Source organism: Eumetopias jubatus, unplaced genomic scaffold (genome assembly GCF_037043125.1).
Source record: "Eumetopias jubatus isolate StellerSeaLion01/CBP00866 unplaced genomic scaffold, mEumJub1_p1.0 scaffold_10, whole genome shotgun sequence".
NCBI classification, from domain to species: Eukaryota; Metazoa; Chordata; class Mammalia; order Carnivora; family Otariidae; genus Eumetopias; species Eumetopias jubatus.
The window spans coordinates 99,586,985-99,604,098 of NW_028274816.1; the positions used below are offsets into that span (position 1 = coordinate 99,586,985).

At 58.4% G+C, this 17,114-nt stretch overlaps 2 protein-coding genes and 1 long non-coding RNA gene across 10 annotated transcripts in view; 2 read left to right on the forward strand and 1 right to left on the reverse strand.

The window, feature by feature from the left end:
• PLEKHM1 (pleckstrin homology and RUN domain containing M1) overlaps positions 1 to 13,509 on the forward strand; it is a 45,646-nt gene extending 32,137 nt beyond the window's left edge. For 2 of the 6 annotated variants that reach the window (XM_028092772.2, XM_028092771.2), the window contains 5 exons: positions 1,638 to 1,783; positions 4,919 to 5,112; positions 9,872 to 9,935; positions 10,371 to 10,528; positions 11,290 to 13,509. In XM_028092772.2, the coding sequence (XP_027948573.2) occupies positions 1,638 to 1,783; positions 4,919 to 5,112; positions 9,872 to 9,935; positions 10,371 to 10,528; positions 11,290 to 11,401 (674 nt within the window). In that variant the 3' untranslated portion in view covers positions 11,402 to 13,509. Of the gene's footprint in view, positions 1 to 1,637; positions 1,784 to 4,918; positions 5,113 to 9,871; positions 9,936 to 10,370; positions 11,155 to 11,289 lie in introns of those variants that run through there. The other 4 variants (XM_088028223.1, XM_028092770.2, XM_028092774.2 and 1 more) reach the window with 3 other exon arrangements.
• Positions 13,510 to 14,358: 849 nt separating this feature from the next.
• LOC148163447 (uncharacterized) lies at positions 14,359 to 16,959 on the reverse strand. 2 transcript variants are annotated; one of them, XR_015769324.1, is made up of 2 exons: positions 16,590 to 16,959; positions 14,359 to 14,988 (listed from the first exon to the last, which is right to left on the reverse strand). It is a non-coding gene; the product is annotated as an uncharacterized LOC148163447 (long non-coding RNA). The 2 variants fall into 2 exon arrangements; XR_015769323.1 differs by lacking the exon at positions 16,590 to 16,959 and adding an exon at positions 15,117 to 15,730.
• ARHGAP27 (Rho GTPase activating protein 27) overlaps positions 14,866 to 17,114 on the forward strand; it is a 33,275-nt gene continuing 31,026 nt past the window's right edge. The window contains exons 1-2 of one of the 2 annotated variants that reach the window (XM_028092775.2): positions 14,866 to 15,015; positions 15,993 to 16,125. The gene's annotated coding sequence lies outside the window, so the exon portion shown is untranslated. Of the gene's footprint in view, positions 15,034 to 15,992; positions 16,126 to 17,114 lie in introns of both variants that reach the window. The other variant, XM_028092776.2, reaches the window with a different exon arrangement.

A 17,114-nucleotide genomic window follows, 5' to 3' on the forward strand; every position in this document is an offset into this window, starting at 1 on the left:
GTTTCCTACTTAAGAATGTGTTGTGGATATTATTCCGAGTTAGTACACCTGCTCTATCATTACTGTCATCAAATCTGATTCTTTTGCGGGGGCCACTGGGCCAGCTGCTTTTTGCGGATTATTTCATTTATTCCTCACAGTACCTATCCCAAGCTGGAGCCAGATGAGGACCTTGACGGTCCTAGAAACTTGCTCCAGCCAGGTCCCCATAGGCCCTCTCCGCTCCCTTGCTTTTCAAGGCCATGAGATATTCCACGGCTCACGTTCCATTGTCAGCTCTTCTCCCCGATCCAGACACCCATTTCCAACCCCGTGGGTGCTCCGGGCAAACCGGGAGAACTTTGCCCTGCTGCAGAGCGCCACAGCAGGAGACCTGGCAGCAAATGGCTTGAGGGCTGTCCTGTCAGCTGGAGCCTGTGGGACTAGAGGGGAAAGTCCGCTTCGGGCATCTGGAAGGAAGTGGTCTGCGGTTTTCTTCCTGCAGAAAACATGTTCAGGTCCCTGCTCACCCCCTCCCTCCGCCAATGCCCAACAGTCACGCTTTACACCTCCTGCCTGTGGGTGTTGGGCTCAGGGAGGAGGCCAGGCCCCCAAGGCCTGTGAGGAGGGTCCCCCAGTGGGTGTAAGTGCTGGCCGGGGGAGCTCTCCCCGCGCCTGTCACCTGCCAGCCCGTGGGCCGAGACCGAATCTGGGGAGCTTGGGCTTCCTTCCTGCCACAGTCACAGCTCTGTGACCAGGCTCCTACCCACCGCTGACATTTGGCTGTATTCATAGTGTGCAGGGCACTTTCAAAATTTTCTCTCGTTTAAACTTTGTAATCACCCCACAGAAGAGCAAGTAACAGCTCCATTTTATAGACACCGCAATGGAACCTTGCAGAAATCCAGTGAAGGTTAGGATGAGGCAGCTAGGAAGCAGAAGAGTCAGTCCTTCTAGTCCCAAGGCCAGAGGGACCCTTTGCCCCTGGCCCCGTGGGAGGCAGGCCTTTGCTTTGCCTACCGCATTCCACTTCTCACTGCCCGCCGCTGCGGAGGGACCTCCCGCAGAGGGGCTGAAGCTGGACACTGCCCCGCTGTCCCGAGGTATCGGGCGTCTCTGACTCCGAGCTGGCACTGGGCGATGTCCAGATGCCCCTGCCTCCGGCTGGCTTCCCCACTCACTCCCTGTGGCCTGCCCCAGGCCCCCAGCTCCTACCCTGCTTACTGTGGCCCAGACTTGGTCACTTCCATTTCTGGGCCCCAGGGGAGGGGGTAGACCTACAGGGGGTTGGCATGAGGTGAGTAAGCAGTGGGAACATTGAACAGGCAGCTAGGCAGAAGAGGATGTGGGCTCTAGCAGCAACCCAAGCCCAGTCCAATGCCCAGCCGTGCCGCGTCATCGTCCTGTGACAGGGCAGGTCTCCTCACCTCTCTCTGCACCGATTTCTTCAGCTGTAAAATGGCAACAACAATTGTTAACAGGGTTCTGTTGTAAACGCTCGTGAATGGGGTTGTTTCTGAGCGGTGTGCATATTGTTTTATCTTTCTGTCCTTTTTAATCTATCCCTTAAAGAGCAGGTCCTTCTGCTCAGTAACTTCTGCATTGATCTCAGACTCTGGCCTCACCACCACTCACTCTCCCGCCGTCCTTCTCCCCAGGCTGCTCCCGACAGATTGGCTTCTCGTTTGTACGACCCAAGCTTTGTGCCTTCTCTGGCCTCTATTACTGTGACATCTGCCACCAAGATGATGCCTCGGTGATTCCGGCCAGGATCATCCACAACTGGGACCTCACCAAGCGCCCGGTAAGCCTCGAGCCCAGCCTGTCGGTGGCCACACAGGGCTGCTGAATGACAGAGGAATGGTCGCTCTTCTTTGCATGGAGGAGTTTGGCTCTAGGGAAGCCCGGGTCGCTGGTTCAGGCCCCATGATGCGGGGGAACTGACCAAGAAAAAAAACGTGGTGCTGGTATATAGTCCCTGGGCAGAGCTCTGTCAGTGCCTGCCTTGGTCCTCATCTGGAGGTCTGAGGATGGTTCTCTGCAGCTCCCCGTGGCTACAGACTAAACTGTGTAGGGCACCAGCAACCAGGTAGGTAGGTAGGTAGGTAGGTAGGTAGGTAGGTAGGTAGGTAGAAAGAAAGATAAATATAGGGATAGGTGGATAAGAAAGGATCATTAGGCTACAGATTAGATACGTAGATGGATGTAGCTAGGTGGGTGGGTAGATGGGTGGGTGAGTAGGTAGGTGGGTGGGTGGGTGGTTGATGGTTGATGGATGGGTAGGTGGGTGGGTGGGTGGATGGATGGTTGATGGATGTGTAGGTGGGTGGGTGGGTGGATGGATGGTTGAGTGGGTGGGTGGGTGGATGGATGGGCTGGCCAACCAGCTGTACTTCTCCCTGGAGCTTCCGCCTTCTCTGTGGATCTGTTTACATACATTTGTAAAGTTGGGATCATACTGGACTCATACTTCTTTATAACCTGCTTTGTCCACTGAGTATCACTTAGTCTTGGGTACTTTTATAAGTTCGCCTAATGCCTTTGAATTAGATGTATTCCAAGATCTTTCACATTTCCTCTTCTCCACCTGAGCTTACCCACTCACCTAGCTATGTTACCATTAGCCAATTATTTGACTTCCGTTTCCTTGTCTATAAATAGGGATTAATAAGTGTGTGCCTCAGGACTGCGTGAGGACTAACAGGGACAGGGCCTGCCATGTCTTAGAGCCCTACATTAGTGCCATTTCTTTCTGAGGCCTGCCACCCTTCGGCCCCTCATTCACTTGGTCAGGGCCTGCCTCGAGGAGCACAAACTTGGCTTTACCCCAGAGGCACAGATTTCTGCGTAAGACAGACACAAAAGCATAAAGAAGAAGTTATTACTTCTCTCAAGACCCGGGCCTGCTGGCCACGGATGTGTCATCAGAGCCCAGGGAACGTGACTCTCAGATTCTGTGCCACTCCAGCCTCCCCCTTGCTGGGGACCGGAACCCCAAGGACGTTAGCGTCACTTTGGCTTTTTGGTCGGTTGCCTTGTCCCCACTCCTGCCCCCAGGGGTAAGTATTTAACTAACTACATGTAGAATATTAAACCTCAGAACCACCACACATGCAAATAATTCTTTGGCCATAAAACACACTCACTATTTACAACATCCAGAGACTTGTTAAGCCATCTTCTTATTCATTGCTGTAATCCTTGTGCCACTTCCTTTTCCCCAACTAGAAAATGACAGTACTTTTCCTGGCATATCTGAGATCAGGAAATATCCTGCTCTTGGTCTCTCAGAGATCCCTGGCCTGGGAAAGGCAGGAACGCTCAAAATAGAGAGTGGCTGGCTCGTGGGGTAGGGGCCTTACTGCTCCCTGTTACCGCTGGCTGCCACTAGGCAGGATGTCAGCCCAGGCCTGGGGTTTCTTCCTTGCCTGTCTCCTGCAAGCCCACAGGCCAGGAACAGTCCCGGGGGAACAGGAGGCTCCTACCTGTCCACGCACTTGGCAGTTTTCAGCGCACATTCCTGTGTGTGGTTTCATCTGAGCCTCACCCAAGGCCTGAAGCCGAGTCGTGGGAAGGGCTGGGCCGGGGATAGAGACGAGCCATCTGAACACAGTCCCCAGGCCTTTGTTGTTTGGCTGCCCACCGGCCGGAGGGCTGGTACTTCGGGGCTCTGGGAAATGGGAAAAGGAATTGTCCATTGTTGGGGGAAGCAAGAGATGGTGGTGGAGCTGGATGACCGGAGGCCAGAGGCTCCCAAGCCCCCAGTGTGACCATCTTCCGAGGGCCCTGTTCCATCCCCCACGCTTAAGGGACAGCGGGGTTGCACAGGCACTCAGAGTCTGAAGGCAGCTCCCATTCCTGAGGATATACTACTTTTTTTTTTTTAATCTAAACTCAAAATAATCCCATAAGGGAGGTGCTTTTATTTTCCCCATTTTACAGACAAGGAAACTGAGTCACAGAGAGGTTAAATAAGTGTCACAAGGTCACACTGCTAGAAAGTGGCAGAGCCAAGATTCAAATTCAATTCTGACTTGGAAGCCCGACTCCTAACCACTGTACCGTAGCTGATGGTGAAGAACGTCTCAGCTCCTCCATCCTTCTTGTCACAGCGAGGAGAAGACTGAAGCGGGGGGAGGCTTCTCATTAGTTAGTGAGGCAGCCAAGTGTGCAGAGACCACACCTCAGTTTAGACCTGGGCTCCACTTTCTGCAGGTAGATGAGATAAGCCACTTTAGCTTCTGTGAGCCTCAGTTTCTTCATCTATAAAATGGGGATGCTGGCCCCTTCCCCATTGGCTTGTCATAAGCCTGAGGAAAGGATGTGGCTGAGATCCTCAGCCCACTGTCTGGCACATCGTAGGTGCTCAGTAAGCTTTGGCATGAGGGTCAGGGCTGAGGGAGGAACCTGCAGCCCCCTCTGAGGTGGGAGAGACTGGGGTTGAACGCTCACCTCCACGCAGGGACTTGGGGGAGCCCTGGTTGGTGCTGCTGGCAAGAGCTGGGGGGCTTGGGAAACCTCGTTAAGCTGTGTCTGATCTGTGGCTTCCTGTGGCTGGAACCTGACTCAGACAGTCGCCTGGTTCCTGAGTCGGCCCCGGGCCAATGCCTGTTTCCATTAGGCAGGAAAATGGGGGCTGGGAGGACAGGAAACAGTGGGAAGGGTCTGTGGGCCCAGGGGGAGAGGGGCCGCAGCTGATGCCATGGAGGGGGAGTGGGTTTGGGCATTAGGTTACCTGGGTTCAGATCTTGACTTTTATGAGCTATGGACCTAGGCCCGGTCACCTCACCCCTGAGCCTCAGTTCCCTCATCTATAAGATGAGGATGGTACCCTTGGACGGGGGTGGCCGGGGAGTGAGTAGGTAAGACCGTGTCTGTCCCATTGGCGCTCACCAAATGGTCATCTCTGTCCCAACCCCACGATCTGGTGGCACTCCAGATCTGCCGGCAGGCCCTGAAGTTCCTGACGCAGATCCGGGCCCAGCCCCTCATCAACCTGCAGCTGGTGAACGCCTCGCTGTACGAGCACGTGGAGCAGATGCACCTCATCCGGAGATGCCGGGAGCAGCTGAAGCTTCTGGGGGATTACCTGGGCCTGTGCCGAAGTGGGGCCCTGAAGGAGCTGAGCAAGAGGTGAGCATCCTGGTCACACACCGACACACATCAACACACATACAGCCAGCACCCGCACAAGATGCCCTCTTGGGAGAAATGCCAGAGCTGGGCAGAAATCAGCTTCCCACTAGGTTTGGGAAATGACCACATGCTTTGAGAGTGGCTTTTATTTGTTCACGTATTCATTCTTTCCACAAATATTTACTGAGAACCTTCTAAGTGCCCAGGTTTGTGGGCCACAGAAGTGGGCCGGTTAAGAGGATTGGAGGAGGGCAGAGCAGGGAAGACGTCCTGAAGGAACGGACAAATAAGGTGAGACCTGAAGAATGAGTAGGAGTTTAGAAGGGAGAAGAGATTCAGGAGAGAGTGATCCAGACAGAAGGAAGAGTGTGCACAGGCCATGAACGAAGTCCCCATACATGGAAAGAACAGAGAGAAGTCGGGGGTGGGGGAGAGGAGGCTGGGAGGCAAGGGCCATGTTGCCCTGGCCCCTCCCTACCCAGTCCTCCCTGCATGGCTGCTTTGCTGCTGTCCAGCACAGCATCCCTCGCAAAATCCTCAGAAGAGGGCAAGATGAGGGTGGGACCCTCAGGATGCCCTTGGAGAAGCTTCTCGGCCCCCAGAGCCTGGGGGCCTGCTCAGGGTTGGGAGGCGATGTTGTGCTACAGCATGGACTTAGGGTCCTTCTGGGCCTGTCGTAAGTGCCTCCTCGCCCAGGCTACGGTCTCGGGGTTGGGCTCTCCTCAGGCCCTCAGGATGGCAGACCCCAGGTGGGGGAGCTGGTGCCTACTGTCCAGTGGGGCTTTGTGGCTGGGTGTCTGGGGACTTGGGGCAGCCCAGCAGCCCCTCCACATTCGCCCCTGCCCCCAGCCACTTCTCCACACAGGCCTGGCACAGAGACCAGCCCTCTGACGGGCTGTAGCTCTAGGCTCCTGGCTCGTGTTCTCCGGGGGTTGTGTCTGCATGGCTGTGTGGGGCCCAGGCAGTGCCCAGTACAGGCCCCCCGGGACTCTCAAGGAAGGGGCTGCTGCAGGGAGCTCTCTCTGAGGCATAGGGTTCTCCCCTGGCTCCTCACAGGCTCCCAGAGCAGCCAGCTGGGCCCTGGTCTGCACAGGGCCTGAAAGGACAGAAAGCCCTCTGGTGGCCACCATGAGGGACCCTCTCAGGCTGCTTCCCGGGGAGGCCCTGCCTGTTGTGATCATCAGCTGGGTGCCTGGGTCTTCCCTCACTGCCCTCCTTTCTGAGATTCTAGGACACAGGGCTCCAGAGAGTCTGTCCTCCAGCCCCCCTAACCAGGGTGGTGAGATCTCACTGTCATCACATTCCAGTCAAGGGGATCTTTTGCACACCTGAGCAGGCCAGGTACCTGCAGGGTGGGTCCTGGGTGCTGGCCTCGCTTCCCTGGCCCCACCCTGCTCAGATTGTTTGGTCTTCGGCCTTACTGACCTGTCTGGGCTGACCTGCGGGACAGCCCTGCCTCATTCTCCCTGACCCTGCGGTTCCCATCCTTGGGTAGCAGCACTGCATACCTACTGTGCAACCTACCAGCCTTTGAGAGAGCAAGGCTAGGCCAGGGGAGGTCCCATTTTGGAATTAACATGGGGCAAGTGAAAGAGATCAGGAGCAGCCTCTGCCCGACCTCAGATTTGCTGTGTGACTCAGAGAGGTTGGTTCACTCACCTGAGCCTCAGCTTTCTTGTCTATAAAATGGGCCAGTAATCCCTGTGCTCATGCGGCCTTTCAGAGTTGTGAGAGCCCCATGAGGGGCTCAGAGTCTGGGGAAGGACACAGACAGACAGACAGATGGCCCTGGGTCAGCATGACTCGTGCCGTGAGGGAAAGCATCTGACCCAGCCTTATCAGGGCTGGAGGGCCAAGAAAGCTCCCAGAGGAGATGGTGTCTGAGCTGAGGGTTTGCAGCGTTTTCTTTTATTCTTCTCTTTTCTTTAAAAAAGAAATGTGTTTCTTCTTTACAAAGATAGTTAGTATTCAAACAGTGTAAAAGAATCAGGCAGGAAGTTCTGATCACCCCTCCTCCAATCCCACCACCATCAGTACTGTTAGAGCATGCTTCCAGAACTCTGTCCTTACCCATGTACATAGTGAACTGGGATTTTGCAGAAGAACCAGGAGAAGAAAGGGTAAGGGAGGGCCCAGCTTTCCTGGCTCAAGGGGACCGGTGATGTGGAAGGGGACGGGAGTTTGGCTCACCAGGACCCTTGAGGGGTCCGGTGCAGCTGGATCGTGGGTGCGGGTGCCAGACCTCGAAGGTCCTAGGTACCACACTAAAGGTGTTTGGATTTATCCTGCCAACAGTGGGGAGCCCTTCAAAGGGTTTTGAGCACGGGACTGTCAACCTTCTCCAGAGTTTAAAAAAGGCCAGTTTAGGGGGTGCCCTCCTGGCTCAGTTGGTAGAGCATGCAACTCTTGATCTTGGGGTTGTGAGTTCGAGTTCCACATTGGGTGTAACGATTACTTAAACATAAAATATTTTTTTTTTAAAAAGTAAGCAAGCAAGAAAATGAAAAGCCCAGTTTGGCAGCAGTGGGGCATGGGGGCTGGTGTAGTAATTAGCCCAGGGAAGTGAGGAGGCCTGGCCTGAGTCGGCCAGGGTGGAGGCTGAGGACCAAAATGATTGAGTGTGAGTGGTGAAGTCAGGGAGGAGTTCCCCTTTCCTAGTGGCAGCCCTCTGGCTGGGCCCTCTGAGAGAAAGGGGATCATTGGACAGGCCTGGACATGTCTCCAGGGGCCAGAGAAGCCCCAGAACACCCTCTCGGCCCTTGGGAAGGAGCCATTCTAGGAACACCCTGGAGGGGTGGCTAGAGGAGGCACCTGAGTTCAAAGGCGTCACACAGCCTGGGCCTGGAATGCAGATCTGCCAGCCCTGCCAGCACCCTTTCCCACCCCATCACTGGCTGCAGGAGTGAAGGGGCAACCTCCCCTGTCTTCCACTCTCTTCCAGAGTGCCCTACAGATCTCTCGGGCCCCTTCCTCCTGGCAGTCAGCCTCACACCGAGGAGGACAGAGAGGGGTCTCCTGATTGCAGGGTGGAGAACAGAGTCCCGGAGCCCTGGGGTGTGGATTTCTCCCCTGACGGCAGGATGAGAAGTGGCATCTCACCCCGGGGCCCATGCTCTGTCCCCTCCAGCTTGGACTGAGTCCTGTGGAGAAAGCACCTGCAAGGCCTCACTGAGCGTGTGACAGGCCCAAGGGACAGTGGCTCGCAGGGAGGGTCTCGGGCCTGGCTGCGCCCCAGGGCTTCCATGACTGTTGGCAGAGAGCAGATGACAGAGATGACTCTCCATCCAGATCAACCCCACCCTTCCTGCCCGTTCAGGGACAGCGTGTGCGCCCCCCCACCCACCCGTGTTTTCCTGGTGATAAATGGCGGCTTCCCGTTCCCAGAAAGCTGGAAGTTTACTGGGGAAACTAGCATGGTGACCCGAGCAGCCGGTCAGCAGTGTCCTCAGCCCTCGTGGCACAATGTGGCCTGCCGGGCTGCTTGGTGGAGCTGGTCCTCTCCACTCCGGGTTGGGTTCCCCAAGACCATGACGGAGGCCCATTCCAGATGCCCCGGGGCCTCCTCAGGCATTCTCCCCAGCCCCAGTTACCCACGCGGGCACACACAGCAAGGCGAGGCAGGTGTTGTCACAGGGTGTTTACTCTCCTTCCCTCAGGATGGAACCCCTCGGATTGCTGCCCTTGCCGAGGTGGAAAGTAGAGCCACCCTCAGCCCCTGTCTGCCCCGTGCCCCCCGCCCTCTGTGAAACGGGATCTGGCGTACTTGGGCCACGTCTCCATGCTTCTCGCATAGCACCGACACTGGATGCTTGACTGTCCCTCAGCTAGCCCAGGGGTGACAGGAGGGCAGAGGCTACTTCCTATGCATTTCTGTCCCCAAGCGCTGTCCCTGGTATGTAACGGTGGCAGGAATGACAACAGTTCACACCTCCAGGTGTTACTGGGTGGGTAAGGGTAAGGGCTCCGGAGCCAGGCCCCTGCGTTCAAACTCCAGCTCTACCACTCACTAGCTGTGTGACCGCGGGCAGGTTATTTAACCTCTCTGGGCCTCTGTTCCGTCTTTTTCTCAAAGTGGGGCTTATAAGAGTACCGAGCTCACGGGACCGTGGAATGAGTTAATGGGTAAAGCTCTGAGCCCAGTTCTCCGTACAAATGTTAGCTTTGGTCATCCCCCTCCTCGCTGGTATTTTTTTATAGACGTTTTATTTTTTATACCTTTAAATTTGTTTGCAATTTTTTCAGCCTTATTGACGTATAACTGACAAAATTGTGAGGTGTTTAAAGTGGACATCGTGATGATTTGATGCCTATATATGCACTTGTGAAAGGGTCCCTCCCATCTGGCTCATTCACACATCCATCCCTCACTACTTACATACAGACGTTTGGCGAGAGCATTTAAGTTCTACTCCCTCAGCAAATTTCAGGTCTACAATACAGTGTTGTCAACTGTAGCTGATAATCACTCGTTGTTTACTGTGTGCTGAGCACAGTGCCAAATGCTTTGAATAAATTATTTAATCCTCAAAACAGCTCCATTTCTCAGTTGAGGAAGCTTGAGGCACAGAGAGGCTGAGTAATTTGCCCCAGGTCACCTGGAAGACCAGGTCCCCAACCCAGGCAGCCCACCGTGCTCTTTAGGGACTGCCCTGGCCAGGTGCTCATACCCTGTTAGCAGCTGAAGGAATGAAAACAAACACAGGTTGGCCCGGATCATGGAAAGCCTTATAAGGAGCCTCTTATGTTTTGTTTGAAGGCTCAACCACAGGAATTACCTCTTGGGGTCTCCCCACAAGTACAGTGTTGCCGACCTCCAGCAGGTGAGAGTGCCCTCCCCGACCCCCAGACCTCTCTTAGAGGGGCCTCATTCCTGGAGAAATCAGAGAGGGGGACGCGGGGGGTGGGTGCTGCAGCTTTTCAGGCCCATCCCCAGCAGGAGGGCAGGGGGGCAGGGAGGCCCCCCCCGGGGGTGAGAGCTGGGGACATTCCTTTCCTGGCAGGAGGGCGCTGTGGATTTGGGTTTCCTCTGGCAAGCCAGTCATCCCCAGGGACCTCTGCATGCAGGAGCTGGACACCCACATCCTTCGGCCTGGTCCGGGGAGCTTTTCTTGCCCAAATGCAGAGAGCCTTCTTTGGGGGTAGGACCTTGTTCAGGCAGAGTGCCAGGAACAGCAGCAGGCCACACTGTCTGGACGGCCTGGGCCTCAGCGCAGCTGCCTGAAAGGCCTGGCGGCCCCCGCCCTTGCCCTCCACAGATCGCAGATGGGGTGTACGCTGGGTTCCTCAATGCCCTCATCGGATTCGCCTCCCAGCACGTCTACCACTGCGACCTGTGCACCCAGCGTGGCTTCATCTGCCAGATCTGCCACCACCACGACATCATCTTCCCCTTCGAGTTTGACACCACGGTCAGGTATGCGGGACGCCCTCCCCACGGCTGGCCCCAGCGTTCCGGGGGTGCAGGCGCACAGGGGACGCCGTGTGTGTGCTGGTGCCGCGGGCTGGTGAGGTCATCTACAGCAGCCGATGTCCTGGGCATTCACAGCGGCTCTGGGCCAGCTCAGGGGACAAGAGAGCCCTCCGAGGACCCTTCCCCAGGCCAAGGGAGCTGTCTGTCTCCCTGGAGAAGAGGTAGCTTGCCGCGTCTTTGAGCAGGGGCCTCAGTTCTGTCATCTACAGACGGGTTGAGGAGGGACCGAAGGAGCGGCCGCCCTGGAGTGTTGGCACGGGCTAGGCACAAAGTGGGCCCCCAGGGGCTGGCACCCGCCTGGTTCGCCCCGGCAGTGATGATGGTTCTGAGCTGGTTAGCACTCCTTATCAGAAGCCTCTTAGTGGAAAAATTCATCCACCAAACCTGCATTCCAGCCCAGGCAGGAACATTCATTCGTTTTCAGGAGGTGTCTCATGGCCTAGATTCAGCCCCTGGGCTCCGTTTTTTAAACGGCAGAGTGTTTTCAACATAGGCCAGGAGTCATCTCATGAGTCTCCAGCAGCATGTGGGAAAAATGAATTAGAATCGAGTGTCAGTGCCTGGGGGCGGGGGGGCGGGGGGGCGGTCGGGTGTCTGGCAGTGGGAAGGCAGTGCACGCTGGGGTGGGGGGCGGGCAGGGGCGGAACTCGGGCCCCATCCCCCCCCCCCAGGGCTCTGGTCAGACACTGGCTGCCCTCCTCCAGGTGTGGCGAGTGCAAGACAGTCTTCCACCAGAGCTGCCAGGCCGTGGTGAAGAAGGGCTGCCCCCGCTGCGCCCGCCGGCGCAGGTACCAGGAGCAGAGCACGCTCAGCTAAGCCAGCGTGCCGTCCCCACCCAAGTCCTCGGACGGCGGCACCCTGCCCAGCTGGGCCGTCCCAGCTGGGTTCGGCATCAGCCTGGATCCTCTCGAGGTGTCAGGAAGACTCAGATGGGGCCAGTGCACGAGCCCACCAGACGAGGCCCTCGATGATGTCCCCCAGTCCCTCTCCCACCCGTCTGCTCCAAGAGGTGGGGACACCATCAGATGCCCCCTCGGCCCAGGGGAGACGGGCAGGGCAGCTTTGCACTAATCAGGCCCCAGCTCGCCTCACAGACGCGGCATCTCCATCAGGGCTGTTCAAACACTGTGGACACAAACTTGGGCGCATTCTCAATTCCACATTCCTGATTAAAAGGTCTAGTTTTTTAAGGCAGGTTTTTTTTTTCCCCTTCATATTTCAACAGAAAATATTTTTTTATTCTTGACCCTACACAAGTCACCCAAGAAATCCAGGCATTCTCACGCGGAGCAAACGTGTGGGAACATTTGGCCTGCAGGCCGGCGGGTGGCAGGGTGGGCAGGCCACCGTTGGGCCAGAGCCTGTCGGCTGGACCGGGTGCCTTTCCGTCACCCGCACCGGGCCCTCGCTGCCCACAGCTCAAGTACGACGTGCCAAACTGCCCCAGGGGCTGGTGGGACCGGTCCTGATGACCACCCTCTCCCTCTCCGCCCTGCCCTGTCCTCCTCACCTTTCTCCGGGTCAGAGCCCCCTGGCTCCCCTACAGCCTGGGATCTCGGTCACCACGGGAGAAGGGAGTGACTCAGAACCAGCACTGTCAGCACTTTGCGCCTTCCTTGGTCCAGGCCAGGGCTGTCATCTTCCCTACCCCTCAGCCCCCTGCCCTCCACACCTCCCGCAGCCATGCAGCCAGATGGGCCGGGGGCTGCTGGAGACACGCTCTCAGGGGGACACTCCCCCCTGCCCCACTGCCTGACTGACCCCTGCTGGGACAGAGGTAGGCTGGGCCCCCAGAGAAGGCAGTGAGCTGGGGCCAGGGGCCAGCCTTGGGCATCGTGACTGCCAGGCCCCACACCGTGGAGTGGCAACCCCCAGCCTTCCACGAAGAGGGCCAGGCGTGCTGCGATGTACGGAGACACGCGGGAGCAGCCACCTTGTGGAAGGATGCTTAGCCTCAGTTTACAAAGCCATGAATCCCCAAAGCTTTGCTGGCCTGGCCCAGGAGGGGCGCTGCCGGAGACTGGAAAATGTCACTGGAGCGTGATTGCCTTTTCAAGGGGTCTTGGGGTAGAGTGGGAGCCTGGAATTGTTTTCAAAGTGACATTTAGACCCTGTGGTTCGGGGGTGATTGCTGCCTTCCCCCATCTCTCCTGGACCCACAGCCGCCCACCTCCCACCCTGGGTCCTCTGGCCATCCTGTCTGCTCTCAGCTTGGATTGGGGGCCTCAGGTGGAGATTGCCCGTCACTGTCAAGAGATGAATCTACTCCCACCTCTCCCTTGGGGTGATTCGGCTGCTGAGTCACCTGCCCAGCCCTGTGGAGCTGGATAAATTGTGCAATAGAACAGAGGAGGTGGTGGGCAGGGGTGGGGGAGGGGAGGGCTGCCACACAGCTTCTCTGTCCCCATCACGGAAGATGGTGCATACCTTTGCCCAGCACACCAAAGCCTCCTAAATGGGAAAGTGGATCCTTATCCCGGTCCCGCAGCCCCACAGCCAGCGTTAATGCTCCCCCACAAACCCAGCCCGAGCACAGCCGCGGGGGCCCCAATCCCCACGCGGACAGGGACTGGCCTGGGATGGGCAGTGCCACCCCCGGGGCCAGCCCTGGAGGGCTGGCTTAGGTTGGGTAGGGCCTGTCCACCCCACGGCCGCCTCCCAGGGACTAGTAGCATTAGAACTGACCCTCTGCCCGGTACCAGAAAGCTGCTAATGCTTCCAGATGAGTTGACTTTTACCCTCTCACCTTCAATGGAAAGCTGATGTGAAACTCAGTGGTGCCCACACTATTTTTAAAATGCCATTTTATGCAATAAACTTTCTAGTGAGGGGTGCTGGCCCTGAGTAGCGCTTTGCGATGTGTGGAAGGAACTGCTGCTGTGTGATTTTTGAATGATTTTGCAGTAAAGACCTGATTTTTCTCACCTCTGGTCTCGCTTCTGAATCCTGATGCTGCCGCTGGTTGGGGGAGGCCACCAGCCATCCTGTCTGGGAGAGGGGGGCTTGTGCACCAGGCCTGGGCATGCAGGGGAGGAGAGGTGACAGTGTTCGGTCTGTCCTCTCCCCACCATGAGCTAGACGAAGGGGGTTTGGAGGGATAGCATTTCAGGGCCTTGGTGGAGGTTTCCTCACATACACTCATATGTAACAACTGAAGCTGATGCCTGACATCCCACCACAGGGGCTTCTTCCCCGTGCCTGTCGAAGCACAGACCCCTAACACCGGAACAGGAGAGATGTCGGGACTGTTTTCCCGCTGGGTTTTCCAAAGCAAGAGAGGGGGCTCGAGGCCGGAATCAGGGCTCATGGTTTCAGGGCTCCACGTGGCATTTACTTGGCTGCTACTTTCCCCTGAAGTTCCAGGAGGAGCCCACCACTGCCCATGGTAAGGACAGAAGGAAACAGACGTTCCAGGGAAAGTGGGCCGCAGGAAAATGGGATTGAAACATTCAGCTTTGCAGTTCCTTGTCCTTGAAGATGCCTTTCAGCCCATAGAGAAGCATCGTCTGAGCCCCAGCTTCCCTCAAGGGCCTCAAGTCCCTCCAGGGTCAGTAGGGGGTGGACTCTGAGAAGACCAAAGGAACTGGGTTTGAAGCCTGGGGACAGGGAGTTCAGGGCCATGAGACCTGGGTGCCTCCCTGCCTTTTTTCTCAGTGCCTCCATCCTCAGTAAGATGCCTCTGACTACATGCCTCTCTCCCTTTCCCCCTCCTGCCTAAAGGAGAATGGGGGGCTTGGAGACCTCAACCCAAGACCAAAGAGGAAGACAGCTCATCTTACAATAAAAATTTAATAACGAATATGTGTTCTTACAATAATGTGATAATACTATACCGTGCTTAGTGCAGCTCATTCTCATTCATTCTTGCCAACTATCCTGTGAAGGAGGCGTCACTGTCCCCAGTCTACAGCAGAGAAAATTGAAGTGCTAAGAGTCCAGTTCCAGCAGGCTGCTCTGGGCTTACCCTATGGACAGCCTGGAGGGTGGCCGTCTTCCAGAGAAGGATGGGGGTGGGGGGGGGGAGACAGAGGGATGGAATCAAACAGTGGGAGGGAAATCTGGCCAGAAGTAGTCGAGGAGACACCCCCCCAGCCCCCAAGCCATCATCCAGGCCCTGCTGTTTCCACCTCCCAGAAGACAGCCAGGTGTGGCCCAGGATCCCAGGAGGTGCAGGGGGAGGGCGGCGTCTGTGCTCCCAGGGCGCTGGCCCGGCCCAGGGGGGGACAGGAAGCCAGGACACCGGGGATTGTCTCTAGCAGCCGCAGCCCTGCCTCAGCCCGGGAGGAAGTTCTGCCGGGCGCTCTCCGCTGGTGCCTCCCTCGCTGTATTGTTGAACAGGAAACCGGGCTGCGCGGGAGCTGGGCGGTGGAGCAGGGAGCGTCGGACGCCGAAACCACGCGCGCCTGCCGGGACCAGTGGAGGCGAAGCCAGTGAGCGGACACCCCGAGGTGCCGAGGCCGGGCCGGGCGGGGGGGCGCTGAGCCGAGGGCGGGAGGGGGGGTACCGTGCCGCAGGTGGCGGGTCTTCTCACCCGGGAGCGCCGCGCGCCTGCTCCCCTTCAGCCGGCGCTGGGGCGGGAGCTGCGCGGACCCGGGAGCAGGGCCGCGCGGGTCGGATCCCACGCGAGCAGCGGAGATAAGAAGGGCTGCCCTCCGTCCAGGGACAGGAGGGGCCCATGTCCAGGCCCCCGGCTCCGATCCAGGCGTTGACGCCGCTGTGGCTCGCGTCGCCCGGGGCAGTGGACCCAAAGCACCTCCTGGCGACGGGTCAGACCCCGAGTTCCTGGGATCCTCCCCGCTCCCCTTATCCCTCCGCACCTCTTCGCTCCCCCTGAGATGGGGAAGGAGCCGAGTCCCGGGTCCCCTCCCCACCCAGCCCGAGACCCTGCGCTCGAGTGGGCATCCCTGCTGCGGGAACTCCGCTCGGAGTTTTTCCAGGCCCCGCCAAGTTGCGCCCGGAAAGGGCCTGGGGAGGGCGGAGGTGGGTACGAATGGAGTAGTGCCGGCTGGAAAGGGCCCGGTAGTCAGTGATTCGGAGTGCAGATGGCTTCGCTTGGTGTGGGAACGCCCGGACGAGGCAACGAACCGAGGTCGAGCAGTCCCAGAGCAGCGCGCCCGCGGGACGCAGAGCCTCGAGGACAACAAATCCCGCGGCGGGGGGGGGGGGGGACACCAAAGGGGTGGGACCCTACCCACCTCGGGCTCTGCTCGCCGCCCGGCAGCACCCCTTCAGTCGCAGCCCTTCCAGTTCCCGCCCCCTCTTGCCCTGGGCCCCACTGCCACCCAACGTCCCCACGGGCCCAGACACACTCGTTCAAGCTCCTCCTCGCCCCTCCCGGATACAGCCGCGATGGGGATTGGGGGCAGCCCTCCTGAGCGTCCCTCTCCCTCTTTGCTCCCCTTGCCAGCTCCTGCGCCCCGAGGTCTCCCCGGCCCAGCCGTTGCAAGCCCCGCCCAAGGAGATGGCCGGGGCCTAACCTGCATCCATCCGCTGGCTCCGCCCGTCCAGCCCATGGGCCCGCAGAGACCTGCCCTGCCAACGTGAGTGAGCGGCGGGGGTGCGGGCGAAGGTGACGAGAAGGGGTATCCTCCCAGGGGCCTGTCGGCTTAGCTCCGGGCAGCTCACTGACTACACCTCCAGGGCCCAGTGTGCCCCCCTCTCCCCGTCGAGGCAAGCTTAAGAAAGTAGTGAAGGAGCGCTGTGAGCCCCCGGCCAGACCCTGTTCCTTGGGTTCCTCAGCCTCAGCAAGCAACCGAACCCCCAGCTGCTGCTCCCGGGACACCTTTACTGGGCAGGAGATGGGGTCGGTGCAAAGGCTTGGAGGGACCAGCCCCTTAGGGAAGGAGCCTCATTAATTTCTGTGGTGGGGAGACACAGGCGGACTTAGAGTTAGTCCCCGACCCCGCCACACCAAGAGCCAGGCTAAGCTGGCATGCCGAGGGGTGGGTTGGGGCGATCACTCCGGGAGAGCTTGGGGGAGGACACCGCATGGGTAGTCACTCACAAAGTGCATTCTCTAGGGTCCGCTCCCGGGGGGCGATGCGGAGATCACAGGGCAGGTGGGCAGGCCGCGAGGGCGGAGCCGCGCTCGGGAGGCAGAGGTGGGAGCCGGAGAACCGGGGGCGGCGCGGGCTGGTCTGGGCGGGCCAAGCTCCGGGTTCACGTCCGCGGCAAAGCCGCCGGGGAAGGAAAGAGAAACCGAGAGAACCGGTTCCCCGGCCTTAGCAGTCCCGGTCTCTTAGGCCAAGGCCCTTGGACTACGGGAAGCAGGGATACTCCCGGCGTAGAGCGGCGCCGGGGCGGCACCTAGAGCCCCGCGCCTCAACTCTGACCCGGCAGGCCCGGGGCGCAGAAGCCTGGAGAAGGGAAGAGGCTCTGCGGGCCCGGATTTCCTGAGGGCTGGTGGCGTCTGGGCGGGGCGGGGCGGGGCGGGGGGCGGAGGGAATGGGCTGTTTTCCGCACGTCGCAGACCGGGAAACTGAGGCCCAGTCAACTTTTTAGGCAAATGTGGTGTCGACTTATCTCTCGC